Raw genomic sequence first — 18,757 nt, forward strand, 5'->3', positions numbered from 1 at the left:
TTCCAAATGCCTTTTTGCAAGGGAGGTTGAGGATTTTGAGCTGAGGGTCATCTCATTATAGGTATTACAGAAAAGAGGAGTGAAGGTGACCCAGGTAAAATTATGAAGAAAAATCATCACTGAGCTAAGAGAGATTATTTTGAACCAGATCTGCAAACTACAGCCTGTGAGCCAAATCCTACCAGCCTCTGTGAGCTAAGATGATTTTATGTTTTTAAATGATTTAAAAAAACCAACAGGGACTTTCCTGGTGGTCCAGTGGTTAAGACCTCGCCTTCCAATGCAGTGGGTGCGGGTTCAATCCCTGGTCGGGGAGCTAAGATCCCACATGCCTTGGGGCCAAAAAACCAAAACATAAAACAGAAGCAATATTGTAACAAATTCAATAAAGACTTTAAAAACGGTCCACATCAAAAAAAAGTCAACATAAGTATAATATTTCGTGATACATGAAAATTATATGCAATTCAAGTTTCAGTGTCTACAAAGTTTTATTGGAACACAGCCATGCTCATTCATTTAAAGTCTATGGCTGCTTCGTAAGTCACTAAACTACTCTGAGCTAATGGCATCAACCTCGCAGAGTGGATGAATAAACCTCCTTTATTCACTCATTCCACATGTGTCAACTGAGCACCTACTCCATCTGGGTCCTGGGCTAGATGCTGGGAATACATCAGGGAACAAGACAGATGCTTTCCTTACTGTCATGAAATTTGCCACCCAACTGGGGACCGGGACAACAAACTAATAAATACACATACACACACACACACACAAAATAAAAAATAAAGTCTATGGCTGCTTTTATGTCATGATGCCAGAGTTTAATTGTTGCAATGGAAGCCATATGACCCATCAAGCCTAAACTATTTCCTATATGGCCCCTTTACAAAAAAACTTTGCTGACCCCTAGTCCTGTTGGGAAACCATCTCTCTCCCAAGTGGTCCAGGTAGGAATGAAACTGATTCAACTCACACTTTGGGGGTAGGCTCTGTTTGGTGTAAGCCAATCAGCACCTCCCATGACCCCTGGCCATTATGACTGGTTCAGGTGTGGCTGTGTGGCCTCCAGTCTATTCAGTGAGAACCCAGGGGCTGAATCTGAGAATGCTGGGACACAGCTTATCTCTCTTCTGGATGGTGAGTGTGAGGATGGGAAGGGCTGCAGCCATGAAGAGTGCAACTTGAGGAGGAAGGCAGAACAGAGGGAGCCCAGAGAGATGGAGCACAGCTCTGATGACTCTGAGACGCTCTTTAAACCTCTTTTGAAGCTGGCCCTGGCATTTCCTGTATTTATAAAATGGTGGTAAAAAACACATATAATTTACCATCTTAACCATTTTAAAGTCTACAGTTCACTAGTGTTTTGTATGCTTACATTGTTGTGAAACAAATCTCTAGGACCTTTTAACCCTGCAAAACTAGAACTTTATACTCATTAAAAAATAACTCTCCTTTGTCCCCTCCCCCAAGACCTTGGTAACCACCATTCTACTTCCTATATCTATGAATTTGACTACTCTGCATACCTCATATAGATAGAATCAAGCAGTATCTATCCTTTTGTGACTGGCTCACTTCACACAGAGTAATTTTCTCAAGGTTCATCCAGGTTGTAGCAGGTCACAGGACTACCATCCTTTTTAAGGCTGCCTAGTATTCCATTGTATTTATTTACCATATTTTGTTTATCCATCTACCTGTCAATGCACTTTTGGGTTGTTTCCATCTCTTGGCTATTGTGAATACTGCTGCTATGAACATGGGTGGGCAAATAGCTCTTTGAGATGCTACTTTCAACTCTTTTGGATATATATCCAGACATGGGATTGGTGGATCATATGGTAGTTTTATGTTTAGCTTTTGGAGGAACCATCATGCTGTTCTCCACAGTGGTTGTATCATTTTACAATACTGCCAGAAACGCATAAAGGTTCCCTTTTCTCCACAGTCTATGAGGCCACCATTTTTTTAGAGTAGGCATCCTAATTATCTCATAGTGGTTTTGATTTGCATTTCCTTGATGATTAGTAATGTTGAACATCTTTTTTTTTTTTTTTTTTTTTTTTTTTGCTATACGCGGGCCTCTCACTGCTGTGGCCTCTCCCGTTGCGGAGCCCAGGCTCTGGACGCGCAGGCTCAGAGGCCATGGCTCACGGGCCCAGCCGCTCCGCGGCATGTGGGATCTTCCCGGACTGGGGCACGAACCCGTGTCCCCTGCATTGGCAGGCGGACTCTCAACCACTGCGCCACCAGGGGAGCCCTGAACATCTTTTAATATGCTTGTTGGCCATTTGTATATCATCTTTGGAGAAATGTGTACTCAAGTCCTTTGCCCATTTAAAAAATTTAGGTATTTGATTTTTTTTGTTGTTGAGTTGCAGGAATTCTCTATAGAATGAGCTGGGAATTGTTACCTCCTTTTTAATTTTTTGGAAGACTTTGAGGAGGATTAATTCTTTATATGTTTGGTAGCACTCTCCAGTAAAGCCATTTAGTCCTGAGCTTTTCACTTTGGGGAGGTTTCTGATTACTGATTCAATCTCCTTACTAGTTATTGCTCTGTTTAGATTTTCCTGTTTCTTCATGATTCAGTCTTGGTAACTTTGTATGTTTTTAGGAATTTATCTACTTCTGGGTTATCCAATTCTATAATCCTTTCTATTTGTCACATTGATTATAATGTCCTCATGTCTCCTTAGGCTATGACAGTTTTTCCACTATTTTTTAGGTACATAAACCCAAAAGATATTCTTTTTATTGTTTAAGATAAATTGGTTAAGAATTTTCTGTTTCTTGTAACTCACAAGATTCCCAGCTGACACAGTTTTCTAGCATAGATCATTTTATAATGAGAAAAGTGAGGTCCACAGTGTCCAAATGATTACCCAGCATCACACAGCTAGTACTAAGAGCTAGAATCCTAGCCCAAGTGGTTTTACTCTTTAATTTCTGTGCTTTATGATTCTGTGCCACCCGTTGCTGGGAAACACTGCAATCAAACTACCCCAGAAAGGTACCTTCATTATATCCTGAATTTTGGAGCTCTTATAAACAGCCACACTAAGATATGGATCATTGACAAGGCCTTGATGAACTTTATGATAAGACCAAATTTTGGTAGTGAAATTTCTATATCAATAAGTTAAAGAGAAATAATTTTCACTCACTGACTTGTATATCAGCATCTTTCCTAACAATGTACTGAATATATAATGCTTTAGGAAAAGGTCTATTCATCCATCCAATAATGCATCCATCCACCTACTCATACATACACACATCTAAATATTTATTGAACAAAAATTTATTGACCACCTGCTATTGCCCAGACAACACTCTGGGCAGTGCAAAGCAACCCCTGTTGACCTCTTTTATCTCCTGTAGTGGAACAGTCATGTGTCTCCAGCAATTTTTGGATTCAAACCAAATGGTATCAACATATTTAAGTTCATGAATCCCTTTTTATTTTTTGTGGGTTCTACGTAGAAATATAGGCTTGAATATGTGAGAAATTGAAGTTTGAATGTTGAGCTAAAAAAGAACCAGCTGAGGAGACATGAGAAGGAATCTTCAGTGAGTTTGGAACAAAGGAAGGGGGATGGTGTCATGGAAGCCAAGAGAACTGCCTAGAACAGAACAAAAATAAATTGGGGACCTTTATATGGGAGCTTTATAAAATTCCAAAAAGATAATGAGTAGAATTTCTTTAAAACATTATGGACAATTAACGTTTTGAAAGTACAATGGGGCTGTTTCTCCGTAGACCATTAGTATGAGCAAGTTGCTATGTAATTTTCACCTCCCTAATAATTATTTGTACTTGCATTCAGCATTCCATTGTGACTGGGCTTCATAATGCTGTCATTTCCTGTCCCTCTATCCTCCTCCCACGAAGGTGTTGGCTGAAGGTGGGGGGTGGGGAATCGTGATACTCACATAATAAAAGTTCTACTTTTCTCATGGATTTTAACAATGCTATTCCTAGAATACCTTTTAGAGGTAGGTCATGAATGTCACAGTTGTACAAGAACTGTTACTGACAATAGGTACATCATAGAGCTTTCTGGCAAAAACTAGGAAAAAAATGGGGCTCTGGAGTCCTTTTTTAACTCCCTGCATGACTCAGAGTGCAACCTCAGAAAAGGTTTCTTTTCTAGTTTCTTTCATATATGAAGTAAGTGGCAGCTCCCCATTCCACGGGAGGGTTTTGAAAATTTATTAATTATTGAATTAAAAACATGCGAATGGGGTCAAACGCATGATGCTCTAGAGAAAGGTTTGGCAAATTATTACAGCCCACGAGCCAAATCCAGCCCTCGGGCAATTTTTGTAAATAAAGCTTTATTGGAACACAACCTCGTCCATTTGTTTATACGTTTCCTGTGGCTTCCTTCTCACTGCAGTGGCAGAGCTGCATTGTGTTGATTTGCAAGAGAAACCACACGGCCTCCAAAGCCTAAAATAATTTGCTGTTCGACCTTTTATAGAAAAGGTTTGCTGACCTGGCCTAGAGAAGTAAGGGCTGGGGGTAGGGGAGGGGGGGAAGTGTATATCTTAGGGTGACAAAAGCCATCCCTGACAGGGCATGGAGATTGCTTTCGGGGGAGCCAATAGCTAGAGGCTAACTTTCCTCTTTGCTAGGCCTTTACTGAGAAAGCCACATGAGAAATGTTTTTTAAAAACCTCAAGAGGTGAGGTTGGGAGGTGAAGGCCGGAGTCTAATTAGTTCTTAACAGATGTAGCCCTCTTAGAAACATGAATGATCAAGGAACCCTGCCGTATACTCTCTTAGTAGTGTTACCGCCCTGTACTGGCCATCCACTGACACTCAAAGTGATGACACAGAAGGCAAGGGGAAGATAGAGGCACGCCTAATTCCCTTTCCTTTCAGTTATCCTCATCCATCAGCAAGCCAAAGGTAGGGAGATTTGGTAGAGTGTGCTCATATCAAGAAGTAACACAGGACTTTCCTGCTGGCGCTGTGCTTAAGAATCCACCTGCCAATGAAGGGGACACGGGTTCAAGCCCTGGTCCAGGAAGATCCTGCACGCCACGGAGCAGCTAAGCCCGTGCGCCACAACTACTGAGCCTGCGCTCTAGAGCCCATGAGCCACAACTACTGAGCCCATATGCCACAACTACTGAAGCCTGAGCGCCCAGAGCCCGTGCTCTACAACGGGAGAAGCCACCGCATTGAGAAGCCAGCGCACCACAATGAAGAGTAGCCCCCGCTTGTCGCAGCTAGAGGAAGCCTGCGCGCAGCAACGAAGACCCAACGGGGCCAAAATAAATAAATGAATAAATTTATTTTTTTTTTAAAAAGAAGTAAAACAAAAACAAAACCTACTGAGTTAGTTTCGTGCAACATTTCTACTTTTCTGTTCAGAATGAAATACATATACATGTGTAACCTATGAAACACAATTGTGTAATTTCGGCAATTCCCCATATGAGTTACATGCTGTTATATTTGCATCTAAAACCCACATTGCACAATATATAAATGATTGGTAACATTCATGCTAATAATTGAAAAATTTAGTTTTTCATTACTTAGAATGGCATTCAATAGCATATAAAAGACTATGTTGACAGAGAGACAAGAAAGGGAAAATCTTTACATTTTAGTACCTTTATGAGCACTTTTATCCTGCTTATTGAACAAGGGCCCTGCATTTTCATTCTGGAATGGGTACCAAAAATTCAGTAGCTGGCCCTGCATACTTAGCCGTATCCTTTAATATCCAACGGATTTGAGAGTCTCTCCCGGCCTTCCACATTGGAACTGCTATCACCAAATCTGTGTTCCGGCAACGACTGAGTGGCGCACCCTGTGACACAGCTATGGGACACGGCTACTCTTGACTCACGCTCATGCTCATCGGAGCGCCCATTGACACAAACAGTACCACCATCCCTCACCCTTGCAATTGAAGAGACTCTTCCCTAGAAAGTGCCTATTGACAGCAAGGTTTTACTCAAGCTCTGCAAGGAAGTAGAGGACAGGGCTTGGGAGGGGAGTGCTGTCTCCCCTCCTCCGGTGGACCACAGTAAGGCACTCTGTCACCAGCGTTCTGCTATTCCTCTTAGGTAGCAGTGCAGACAGTAATGAAAAGACACCTGCCACAAAGGCGATTCCTTGTCCTCTTCCGTTCAGCCAATTTACTTGGCAGTAATGCCCACAGGCCCCACTTGGCATTTGGGACAGGCCAGAATTTCCTGCCTGTGCCCCAGCCTTAGGTGATCATATCAAAATTGCTCTCTGCAAGGGCTGGCTCAATCCAGAAAGAGGACATGCAAAGGCCACTCAAAGGAACCAAGGGGTGGTAGGCAGCCCCAAGCTAGTATTTTAATTACAGGCTGTGATGGAAACCTGGTCATCCAGGTGCTTCTCATTTTCACAGGCTGGCTGTTCCTGTGATTCCAAATGGACTCTGTGACCCACCTCATGTACATCCTCAGGGGCTACATAAAAGCTCAGGAGAAGACAGAACCCACCCGGTCCAGCAGCCAACCTGCTGTCTATAGCTCCGCCCGAATGTGCACGTCCCAAATCTGCCGGAATCAAGTGGCCCAAGGAACTTCAGATAATTACAATCCCTTCAGATACCTTGGCCTGCTGGACAAATATGCCAAGCGTATTAGGGACGTGTCCTAGAATGATGGCCAGATGAAGTCCACCAGCAAAGTTTCAAAAACAAATGTGCAGGGAAAATGAAACCACCACCAATAAGGGAGAAGTCTGCTGAGCACAGTTCCGTGTGCCATATGCTAAGTTAGATGTGGAAGGATGGTGTCATTTCAGAGCTTTCCTGTTAAAAGCCCTTCCATCAGCCCTGCAAACTTACCTTCCAGCTGGGAGCAGTGATTATTAACTCAGCGGAGAGGTGCTTTGTCAGATTTGAAAGAAAACAAATCTGCTTCAATGAAGGGAATAAACAGCCCCTAATGTTCAGCCTGGGAAGCTTTTGCATTGACATGACATAATTACCTTTCATTTCATGTAATGATACTATCACATTTACTTTGTTCCTCCAATTCCAAAATTATAATATACCTCCCTCCCTTGACTGGATGCTTGCGATCCTAAGGAACTCATTTACCTAAATGGCATTTGCTCTTGCAATGAGGCAATTATTTGCATTTTATGCAGAATTCACTGTGTGCAGTTGGAAGCAAAACATTTTATCTAAGAAGTCTTCATCAAAAACACAAAAAATGGGGCCTCCCTGGTGGCGCAAGTGGTTGAGAGTCCGCCTGCCGATGCAGGGGACACGGGTTCGTGCCCCGGTCTGGGAGGATCCCATATGCCGTGGAGCGGCTGGGCCCGTGAGCCATGGCCGCTGAGCCTGCGCGTCCGGAGCCTGCGCTCCGCAACGGGGGAGGCCACAACAGTGAGAGGCCCGCATACCGCAAAAAAAAAAAAAAAAAAAAAAAAAAAAAAAAAAAAAAAACACAAAAAATGAGGCAGACTGCCTCTTCCCTAATATAATGCTAGTTCTTAACTCTTTGGATATTTAAAACCACACAAAATAACAAAGCAACCCACCTCAAATAGATCTCTCCTATTGCCTTTATTGTCACAACTGTTGATTTCTACAACGCTCTGCATTTTATTACCAGAAACAAAGGGTAACAATTTGAGTAATCTCTCAGATTTGTTTGTCCTCTGTTGAATGTGAGTTAAAAATGTGAGCTTGATAAAGCAGGAAACTGACATCTGCTTCAAATATGAAATTAACCCAGGGGTTGGGTGGTACAACCACAATATCCACATCCAACTTTACAACTTAACTCTTCTTGACTTATTTTTTTTTTTTAATTTTTAAAGAAGGAAAAGTTCAAGGGCACTCATCACAGAAAAACTGATTACTGGAGTCATCCACAGAATAAGAGTAAGACTCTCTTATGAAATCTTGGGGTCAAAATCAAGAAAAAAGTAGCAAAGACTAGCCCTAGAACTACCAAACAATATTTAAAAATGATCAACTGCTTCTTTCCTCTTTGGGACATCTCAATTGGACTAGATAAAGCCTGGAGGGAATACTTAGAGGCTCACACTTTAGGATGACGTACGGTTTTGTCATTTGTAATTTTCATGATGACAGAATCCTGTCACGTTGACTTGACTGTCTTCTGGTTAATAAAAAGGCACATACAGTGCTTGTATTTCTTCAGATTATTCTTTTCTGGAGATAGATGAGCCAAAAACACATTTCACATTGACCACTGAATTGACTGGCAGATAGCAATGGCTAAACGTCTCCCAAGTTGCGCCAAGGCCATACTGGAAAACAAAGTGGAAGTTTCCACATCTCATTACTAATCCCCAATATTCAGGTTTCAGAACTGAATTCTTCTGCATTATGAAGATAGTGACTTGGTTTAATTGCCCCCCATGGGAACTGCTGGTAGAATAATAGAACAGTGTGTCTTGTCCAATACGCACGCAGGACTACATTTGTGGACTTACAGGGTGAAAGTAGCCAGAAAACCAGCAGGCCAAAAAAGAAAAAAAACAAAAAAGCCTCTTAATTTTAGAACTTGAAAAACGAGGACATGTGGTTTGGAAATGACCCTCCAGCCTCCTCTCCCACTATCCACCCCCATCCCTTTCCCCAGACTCCAACGTGGCTCATCTTAATCATGTATTTTGCCAGCTAGTGTTTTGATATTTATTTTGCTCACGTTTAAATTTTTCTTCAATCTACAAAAACCGAATTTCCAGATTTACGAAGCACATTATTTTTGCATTAACTCTACCCACCTCCACAGTTAAATAAGCATGTATTACTCCATTGAAGTCAAACATGGAAAATAAGGAACTCACAGTGCTCCCTATTCTCTGACTATGAAACATACTACGTGTCTATAAAGAGCTTAAAAGGGACATCGCTTGGTTGAGAATAATGGTTGGCTGCTCTGTAGTGTGAGGCCCATGGCAACGGCCTGCATCCTTATGCCCACTCCCAAAGGATAGCATTGTTTCCTCCTTGGGGCCTTCCCCTGTATCTACAGCATATTGTATTATTTCATATATCACTTCCACCACACTCTAAGATCCTGGAAGGTAAGACTGTATCTTGCTCATTTTGGTAACTTCATCATTTAGCAGTGCTCAGGAAATGTTGAGGGGAACACACGTTAGGTGTAACCAAGGAGTGCTTTTGCGCATGACCAGGCTGCCCAGGCCATTTCTAAGGATGCTGAGGGGGGAGGGTATGGCAGACACAGGTGGAGATGAGCTGAGCTGAGCATACAATGATTGGGCTGGGGAATCCTAGGGGTGGTGATCAAAGCTTACTATGGATTAAGCTCCATAACAGAGCCCAAAGAACCGAGGCCTTTGAGTCTGACGGTGTGATGCAAACGCGGGTCTGACGAGCCATAAGGACATGGAGATACCAACCTCTGTGAACCTCAGCTTCTTCTTCAAGAAGGAGATTCCTCTGTGCTTGAACTACCTCACAGGACAGTTGTCAAGATTAAATGCAACCTTACGTCTTGCAAGAATTTTCTAAACGTTGGTAGTGTGATATATAGTTACCTTATGTTATCTAAATCACAACACTCTGACAGCAAAGGGAGGTGCCATCAGTAATTATGTGAGAACAATACCCATAAACCAGGACCCTCCTGGGCAAAGCTGGTTGTATGGTCACTGGTCTGTCTATCCATCTCTATCTATATTCTATACCCATTGATATCTATATCTACAACTCTGTATATTTATAGCCATCTATATCTGTATCAATATCTGTAACTATACTCCATAACTTTATCTACATCTGTATCTCTACTCATATCTACAACTATATCTATACCCACCTCCATCTATTATTTATTGATGCTATTATTATAAGAACCATCTCAGAGTACCTCACTTTCTCTATTTCTCTTAATTTCTCTGGCCGTCCACTGCTCCCTGTATTAGCCATTTCTCACCAGGGCACTCTCTTCCCCGAGACTCTTCTCTTGGTAGTTTCTCTCTTCCCATCTGCTTCTCTCCCTTCCCCTCTTCTGCTCTCTTAACTGGTAATAATAAGGACTGAGAAATTTTTATTTTGCATCTGTCATGTTTCTTACACCATGTTCTTGGCTCCTCAAAACACTGTAATTTGTATTTCTCTAAGAATACCAACAAAACTTGTCCTTTCTTAATGGAGAATCCAGTGTATTTGAACGAGCATTAGTTTGCGACTTGGTACCCGAGCATAAACTTTGGGAAAGCCTTTTGATTAGTCTGAGATTCAGTTTTAGCATATAGAAAATGGGGTAATTATTCCGCATTAATGCAAAAAAAGTGCTTCAGAGCAGCCGCCGTAGTTGTTCATTAGAATCAGCTCAGGAGTTTCTGAAACTATTCCTAGGCTCTATCCCAGATCCAGTGCTACGGACCGAATGTTTGTGCTCCCCCAAATTCTTATGTTAAAACCCTAATCCCCAATGCGATGGTATTAGGAGATGGGGCCTTTTGGGAGGTAATTAGGTCATGAGAGTGGAGCCCTCATAACGAGATTAGTATTTTTATAAGAAAAGACATAGAGAGGTGATTTCTCTTTCTCCTATCCTCTCTTTATGTGAGGATAAAGCAAGAAGGCAGTTCTCTCCAAGCCAGGAAGAGGGCCCTCACCAAGAACCCGACCACGCTAGCACCATGATCTTGGACTTCACATCCTCCAGAACTGTGAGAAATAAATTTCTGTGTTTAAGCCACCAGTCTCTGGTATTTTATTATAGCAGCCCCAATGGACTGAGACACCCAGGCATCAGGATATTTTACTGCTCCCTGGGCTATTCCAATGTGTGGCCAAGGTTGAGAACCACTAGTCTGCAGACTATACAAAATTATACAAATGTACATTAACATGTGCATAATGGCATTTAAAATGTTTTTAACCCTATGGATTAGTAACTCAATAGAAGACAGGTTATCCAGCCCTACTCTAAATAACTGGGGATAGAAGAGGAAATACGAAATTTGAACACACTTTGAACTACCCTGGGTCATATTCTGAAAGATTCATAACAATAGAATTATCTCATTATCAACTCTGAGACTCTAACTTTGAATAGGTGAACCCTGGTTCCTCCCATAGCTTTGTCCATCACTTAAAAGTCGTTGTACCTCCATCAGAAAGAATTGTCTCATGTGAGTGATCATTTAGATCTTAAGACAAGATAAAAAAAGAAGACATCTCTTTCAAAGAGAAAATGTATTAGAGTGGGAAATTAAATGCAAAGGTGCTAATTACTAACCACAGATTAATTTTCAAATTGTTCTTTTTTTTTTTTTTTTTTTTTTTTTTTGCGGTATGCGGGCCTCTCACTGCTGTGGCCCCTCCCGTTGCGGAGCGCAGGCTCCGGACGCGCAGGCCCAGCGGCCATGGCTCACGGGCCCAGCCGCTCCGCGGCATGCGGGATCTTCCCGGACCGGGGCACGAACCCGTATCCCCTGCATCGGCAGGCGGACTCTCAACCACTGCGCCACCAGGGAGGCCCTCAAATTGTTCTTTTAACTTCTAAAACGAGTGAGTAGAGATATACTCCATACTGCAAACCAGGCTCCCTAGAAACTCTGGTAATTAGAGTATCTCTTTGTAACGGACATTGCTCAGTAGGTAAGAGAAAAAATCAGAACGATTCTCATTATTTGTAAAACTCATTAGTGACAAAGAAACAATAAGCACTTGTACCAGAAGTACCATTCTTTTTTTTTTTTTTTTTTTTTTGCGTTATGCGGGCCTCTCACTGTTGTGGCCTCCCCCGTTGCGGAGCACAGGCTCCGGACGCGCAGGCCCAGCGGCCATGGCTCACGAGCCCAGCCGCTCCGCGGCATGTGGGATCCTCCCAGACCGGGGCACGAACCCGTATCCCCTGCATCGGCAGGCGGACTCTCAACCACTTGCGCCACCAGGGAGGCCCAGAAGTACCATTCTTGACATCTTAAAACAGTGTCTCTGACAGGACTGTGGAAATTTACTTTTCAAGTAAAAAAGCTCCACGGATTTAAAAAAGTGATACCAGTGACTTTGGTTTTAAAACTTGCTGTTTAGTAATCAGTGCAGGTTTCTCTATTAAGTTGCTGATCTGCTCTTTCATGTTGCAACAGCTGGCATCGGGCCACTGTAAATGTTAAATTGACACCTGGGCTGGCCCTTAAAAATGTCAATGACATTGATGGAAATGCATATCTGTAGAGCTAGCTGGGGATCCCAGAATCTCTAAACAATAGGCCACAGTTTGGGTCTCTGGCTATTGTTCAAATGGCTTGGAATACACAGGAACCTCAATCCAACCAGGGACAAGGAAAAATCCATCTTAATCAGAGAAGTCTGAGCTGTACCTTCCTAAGTTCATAATCCATGTCTTTTAAAACTACATTTCTTTGGCAGAAATTTTTATTGTTTTGAGTTAAAGCATCTAGGCCACCTCAACTGTGCCAATTACGTAAATACATAACCATGTTACAAAATAGATGGCACAATATAATATCAAATAATATCATCTTTCCACCATTATGAGGGACTTAGGGAAACTATTAAAATTAATGAATCAGGGTTTCCCTGGTGGCAGGCAAACTATTAAAATTAATGAATCAGGGCTTCCTTGGTGGCGCAGTGGTTAAGAATCTGCCTGCCAATGCAAGGGACACGGGTTCGAGCCCTGGCCTGGGAAGATCCCACATGCCGTGGAGCAACTAAGCCCGTGCCCCCCAACTACTGAGCCTGCTCTCTAGAGCCCGCAAGCCACAACTGCTGAGCCCACGTGCCACAACTACTGAAGCCTGCACGCCTAGAGCCCGGGCTCTGCAACAAGAGAAGCCACTGCAAGGAGAAGCCCACGCACCACAATGGAGAGTAGCCCCTGCTCACCGCAACTAGAGAAAGCCTGCACACAGCAACGAAGACCCAACGTAGCCATAAATAAATAAATTAATTAAAAAATAACAATAATAAAGTCAAATTAACGAATCAGAATCTAGGATGTAAACAAACGGTTGGCCTTTCTTCGTGTCTTTGAGCTTTCTGAGAGATTCCGTCCCCACTGCCAAGATTTCCACTATACTTTCTCTACGAGCACATCCTCAGGAAAGCCTTGAAGAGCCAGAGGGGTCACTTCACACAGGCTCCCTGGAGTGGATCAGATTCAAGGTCAACTTTAATCTTTCCAGGATGGACCGAGGAAACAAGCCCCTCAGCCACCAACTGTACTCTTAAGGGAGGTCCTCTCCCCTCTGCAAATCTAGGAAGGGGAGAGATCTGCGCTGCAGAGACTAGGAAACCAGTGGCAACACTCACATGAGTTTTCCCCTGGCTACTGTCCAACAGCCCTAACTCAGAGGCGCTGGGCTGTCCAAAAGACCAAATACTCAAAAACCAATCTTGGCAGAGATTTCTAGTTTTATAAACATGACCCCCTACACCACGCAGATCCTATATTTGCTAATCAGTCCATAGTCAGCCTGGATGGAACAAAGAATCAAGCCTGTGGTATTGAAAGATTTCCCCCCCCTTGGCCTCCAACCTCTGCTCACTTGTATTAGGGCAGGCCACCCATGCTTCCTGATTTCAAATCTATTTCGCCAACTTCTCATAATTAAGAATATTTCACTTTGGAGAAGCAAATAGAGTGAACTCTTGCTGTTTTGAGAGGTGCAATATAATAAGCACGTTTTTCATACAACTGCAAAAACCCAGAGCACTGCAGCCTCTGTGAAAAACACTTCGGTCATTCTTGAAAAAAGTAAACATCAAAGTACCGTATGATCCAGCAATTCCACTGCCAGGTATATACCCAAAAGAATTAAAAGCAGGGATGCAAACAGACACTTGTATACCAACGTTCAAAGCAGCATTATTCACAAGACCAAAAAGGTGGAAACAACTCAAATGTCCCCTGACAGATAAATGGATAAAAAAAAGTGATCGATCCACACAATGAAATATTATTCAGCCTTAAAAGGAATGAAATTCATAGATGTTCTACAACATGGATGAACCTTGAGGACATTATGCTAAGTAAAATAAGCCAGATAAAAAAGTACAAATACCGTATGATTTCACTTAGATGAGGTACCAGGTGCTGGAGGGAGGGGGAGTGGGAAACTGTTGTTTAATGGAGACAGAGTTTCTGTTGCAGAAGAGGAAAAAGGTCTGGAAGATGCAGGTGGTGAGAGTTACAAAACATTGTGAATGTAGTTCATGTCACTGAATTGTACACCTAAAGGCAGTTAAGATGGTACATAAAATTTACCATTATGTTAAATACAACAGAACCACTATATATATAACATAAATAACATAACTGTTATGAAATATATATTTTACCACAATTAAAAAAAAGAGTACCACAAAAAATCCAAAACCTCAGCCAATGTTAGTGGGACCAATTTATAGTACAACCTGTAATGCACATAATCCTTTCAGCTGATTTCTCTAGTTGCAGATGAGCCAGTAACATTCCTGCCTTAACCATTTCTACAAGGCTTTCCAAATGACCCTCCTCCATATCAAACTTTAGTTACTAGCCTTAGACAATCAGTACAACTGGCCTCGGATTCAATAACATACATGTTTGCTCTGGCCCAGGAGTACCTGATACCCTGGGAATTGCTAGCCTAAGATGGCACGTGCCCAAGAACAAAGCAACCTCATGTCACAAGATATGGAAGGCCCAGGGGATCACCTGCTTGAGGTATGGCCTCCAAGTGCCTAGGAGTCCTCAGTTTAAGTATGCTAATTCTCCTGAGCCAAGGGTCAAAACAGAGACATCCCCAAAGCCAAAGATTAAACAACTGTTCATGCCGTGTGTTCAACCTACTTGATGAAGCAGTCTCGTCCATCCCGGTTTGCCGTCATCTCCCATCCATAGGGCGGCACCTGGTTCAAGCCCCAGGTTCCCGAGGGAGGTGGCCACCCTGAAGACTTTGTCCTGTGGCTGGAAAAAAGAAAAGCAAAGCATCATTACACCTGCCTCCAGAACACTTCTTCTGAGACAAACCCCAGAAGGGGCACAGGACTTGCCCCTCTCCATTACGGGCTGTGTCCTCAGCTGACAAAATGAACGATTAGCATGTTTTTGTGTCAGGTGCCACGCTCAGTATCTTTCTTCATAGTATCCCGCAAGCTGTTCCCAGCTGCCCTGTGAGCTAAGTATACTCATCTCGTTTTACAGATGAGGAAACAATGAATGGCTCACAAAGCTTAAGTAACTTTCCTGAGGACACACAAGCCAATTCTGAACAAACGTTTAGCACACTTTCCATGACACTAGGCATTCCTGGGACCAGACATTAGGATGGTTTGGCATATAAACAGATATCACACCACAATATAAATGCACAAATGAAAACAGATTCCTGTTTTTATGGATCTTAAACAAATAACCCCAAGCCTCAGCTTTCTGGACTCCTGTGACCAAAATACAAAATTTCCACTCATGTTAACCATACTCCAGTCAAGGTGACTGGTCATAAAACCTTAGACAAACTCTCCATTTCAGTTGCAATGAAAATCCACACATTAACTTTTACAGTTTCTAGTCCACACCTGAAATGTGACTCGTCAGCAAAATGAAAGGGTAGGTTAAGGAGAATTTTCTAGAAGCCTGCCTTTCCAGGAACAAGAGGAAAAAGGAAGTGACCTCACGTGACAAGCAGCTGTGATGGGCAGCGTTGCACAGTGACAATTCCCATCCAGAGGCCTAAGCCCAGTTTCTGGAACACTGCTGCATCTTGGCTGCTCCTCTGCTGCCTGCGACCTGCAGAAATGCCACTGTCCTCTCATGAACACCACAGACTCCTGTAAAGCTCAACCGTGGGAAGGAAATATATGCTGCCATTTTAGGATCAATCAACATCCTTCATCATTTGTCCTCTGGCTCCAGGTGAAGTTCCCCACTCTGGATGGCCTGTTAGATGTTCTACGTGGTTCCAAATTGCAGACAGGAACCAAAATGTATATGTGTGTGTTCGGGGAGCAGTGAGGACACTTCCAGGGCCTCACAGTCAGCATCTCAATAGTGAACCTGGGAGCCCTTGGAAAGAGGCGCCCTTCCCCCTGCACCAGGCATAACACACACGGCTTGTACAACTGTCCACGGCAGCCCTCCTGCAGCAAACATCCAAATCAGGGGTGTCAACCTGTCTGTGAGGAGGGGAGGCTTTTAACTTCCCAGGATGCAGGGCATCTCACCCCCGACCTCCATCCTCACCCAACTTACACAGCTGACCATGAACGGATGCTTCTCCTCAGCGGAAACCAGCCCGATTTCCTGTAAGTTTTCTGGAGAGCAACTAGTTTGCAGAATTTTAATGACCTTCGTTGCCTTTCTTTAACTTCCTTTCAGTTTTCCCACATCCTTCAGAAAGCGTGGGGAGCAAAAGAGTTCACAGATTTAACACAGGTCCCGCCAACTTAGAGGCCCACCACAGGGCTAATTCCCACCCGTGGACTATTACACGAACAGACATGTCAAGTTTTGGTTCCTCTTCTCTACACCCAAGCCAGCAGTGGCAGTTTCCTCTGGTGGTGTTTGAAGAGCGAGCTGCTTGCCTGCGGTGAGAGCCCATGGCTTGGTCCCCCTGAGGTTCTACAGAAAGCCCGCCAATTTCTCCACAGCAGCAGAGGATGCATTCGGACCAAGCCCTTCGAGGTATGAACACAGTGTATACTGTTGTTAAAAAGTTTTGCAAAAGCAAAAGCAAAGGTACAGTAAGAGGTGACGCATAGAACATTCCTTTAAGTGAAAGGAAACCTATATAGAGAATGCAACAATTTATTCCGGATTACTAAACTACGTCCAGTATCACAATGTTCATCTTTCCCAGAGGGGGCGAACTTATTAAAAACAAACTGTCTTCTTTTCTTTTCTCTTTTCTTTCCTTTCATTCTCTTTTTGCCCCCTGAAGTCTAAATCACTAAAAGAAAGATGCTGGCTTCCTAATATAATTTACATGTAAAATACAGGGTTATAATACTGAGCAAGAGGGAGCCTGACTTTTATTATAAACTGCATTCTGTCCCGTAAGGTATGTTCAGGAAAGAGTAAAAAACCAACAGTTCAGCGAGATGTTTTCATATAAAGCCTTTTGTCATAAAACACCAAATACAGTGCTAATACTAGAAAAAACACTCACTGAGTTAATTCGGGGCAAGGGACATCAACTGATATAAAATAAATCATTGAATAATTAGAATCAGACATGACTACATGTTTGCCTGTTAATATGTTGACATAAAATACATGGGTCGGAATGACATTCGTAGAACTTAGCAAATTAAAATTAAAAACAAATTAAAGTGCCAGTAGGAACCCCCCCCCAAAAAACCTCTTTTCTAAGTATCTAACCATACATCCTCAAATCAAAGATGAAGGTCAAAATTAAGGAGGGGTTTGGCTCCTATGTCTGTGTGGTGTGGTTAGTGGAAGTCCACCTTGGAAGCAGGCAGTTGCTCTCCACTGGGAAGATGCTCCGGGGACCTCCTTTCCTGGCTCCCGTCTCTGTGGCTGCACCAAACTGCCTACCACTCCCAAATGCCCCCCACCCCAGTGCTACGGAAAGACAGTTTTTATTCTACCAGGAGTGCAAAGAGCTGGCCCCTGGAGAACAGTGGCAGGGCCAGTGCACATAAATGCAGAGTCTTCTGGGCCTTTTGCTTTAGAGCCGCCTCAGATGCAGAGATTATCTTCAGGATGGATCAGGTGCTGCTATGAAAATACAGTCCTGTGCAGAACTCCTCACTTCTGGCTGTAACACTGACCCTGTGTCCCAGTGTGAGATGCATGCCCTTTATTTCCTCCCATTTCAGAAAGAGTCCACTCTGAGTTCCTGGGCATCCTTCCCAGGGGCTGAGGCCTCTTCAAATTTCTCCTCTTTGAATGAGGTCTTACTTTTCTTGTCCAAAGACCTATTAGCCTCAAAGGTTCTCTTGACTCCCTCTGTGCAGGCTAAAGACTGTCCTGTGAATGGGAACCCTGCAGCTCTGCTCAGCTGCCGGCATGCAGGTTGGCCCCATGGAGATTATTTGAAAGGACCCCTCTAGCCTAGGGTTTGCCAGATTTAGCAACTACAAACACCAGACACCCAGTTAAATGTGAATTTCACACAAATATCAATTTTTTTAGCATCAGTGTATCTCATATAATATTGAGGAATACTTACACTAAAAAAATATTCATCACTTATCTTAAATTCAAATTTAACGGGGTATCCTGTATTTTATCTGCAATCCCTACTCCAGCCCCTCAAATAAATGAGCACCCAGATTCTCTGAGAGTATCAAAGAGGCTAAAATATCATAGGCTAGAATCTTTCTGATTTGTCTTTACCTTAGTAGCAGGACTGAATACTGCTACCAATGAGTCTAAAATGTGAAAAGAAGTACCCTCAGCTACTTGACTAGATTCAAACCAAACAACAACCTCCAAATATGTGTCTGGGGGTGCATGAGGATTACAAGTGGTCAAAATCCAGCATTTTCTGTATTTCCCGAATTGAGCTGACAAGAACCCATCTTGCAGTTTTTGTTAACGATTACCAGGCTCTAGAAATTATGATTCAGCAGGTCTGAATTACAACCAGGAATCCATGAGTGTGTGTGTGTGTGTGTGTGTGTGTGTGTGTGAGAGAGAGAGAGAGAGAGAGAGAGAGAGAGAGAGAGAGAGAGAGTGTGTGTGTGTGTGTGTGTGTGTCTGTTGAAACAAGTAATCCTGATGACTCTTACCTTAAAGTAGGGTTGCTAGATTC

At 43.0% G+C, this 18,757-nt stretch overlaps 1 protein-coding gene across 1 annotated transcript in view; it reads right to left on the reverse strand.

The window, feature by feature from the left end:
• Positions 1-14,945, reverse strand: part of FRMPD4 (FERM and PDZ domain containing 4) — a 181,401-nt gene extending 166,456 nt beyond the window's left edge. The window contains exon 1 of the mRNA XM_060087578.1: positions 14,830-14,945. Within this exon, the coding sequence (XP_059943561.1) occupies positions 14,830-14,867 (38 nt within the window). The 5' untranslated portion in view covers positions 14,868-14,945. The remainder of the gene's footprint in view (positions 1-14,829) is intronic.
• Between the last annotated feature and the right edge of the window lie 3,812 nt (positions 14,946-18,757).

The sequence above is a fragment of the Mesoplodon densirostris genome, chromosome X (genome assembly GCF_025265405.1).
Source record: "Mesoplodon densirostris isolate mMesDen1 chromosome X, mMesDen1 primary haplotype, whole genome shotgun sequence".
Taxonomy (NCBI): Eukaryota; Metazoa; Chordata; class Mammalia; order Artiodactyla; family Ziphiidae; genus Mesoplodon; species Mesoplodon densirostris.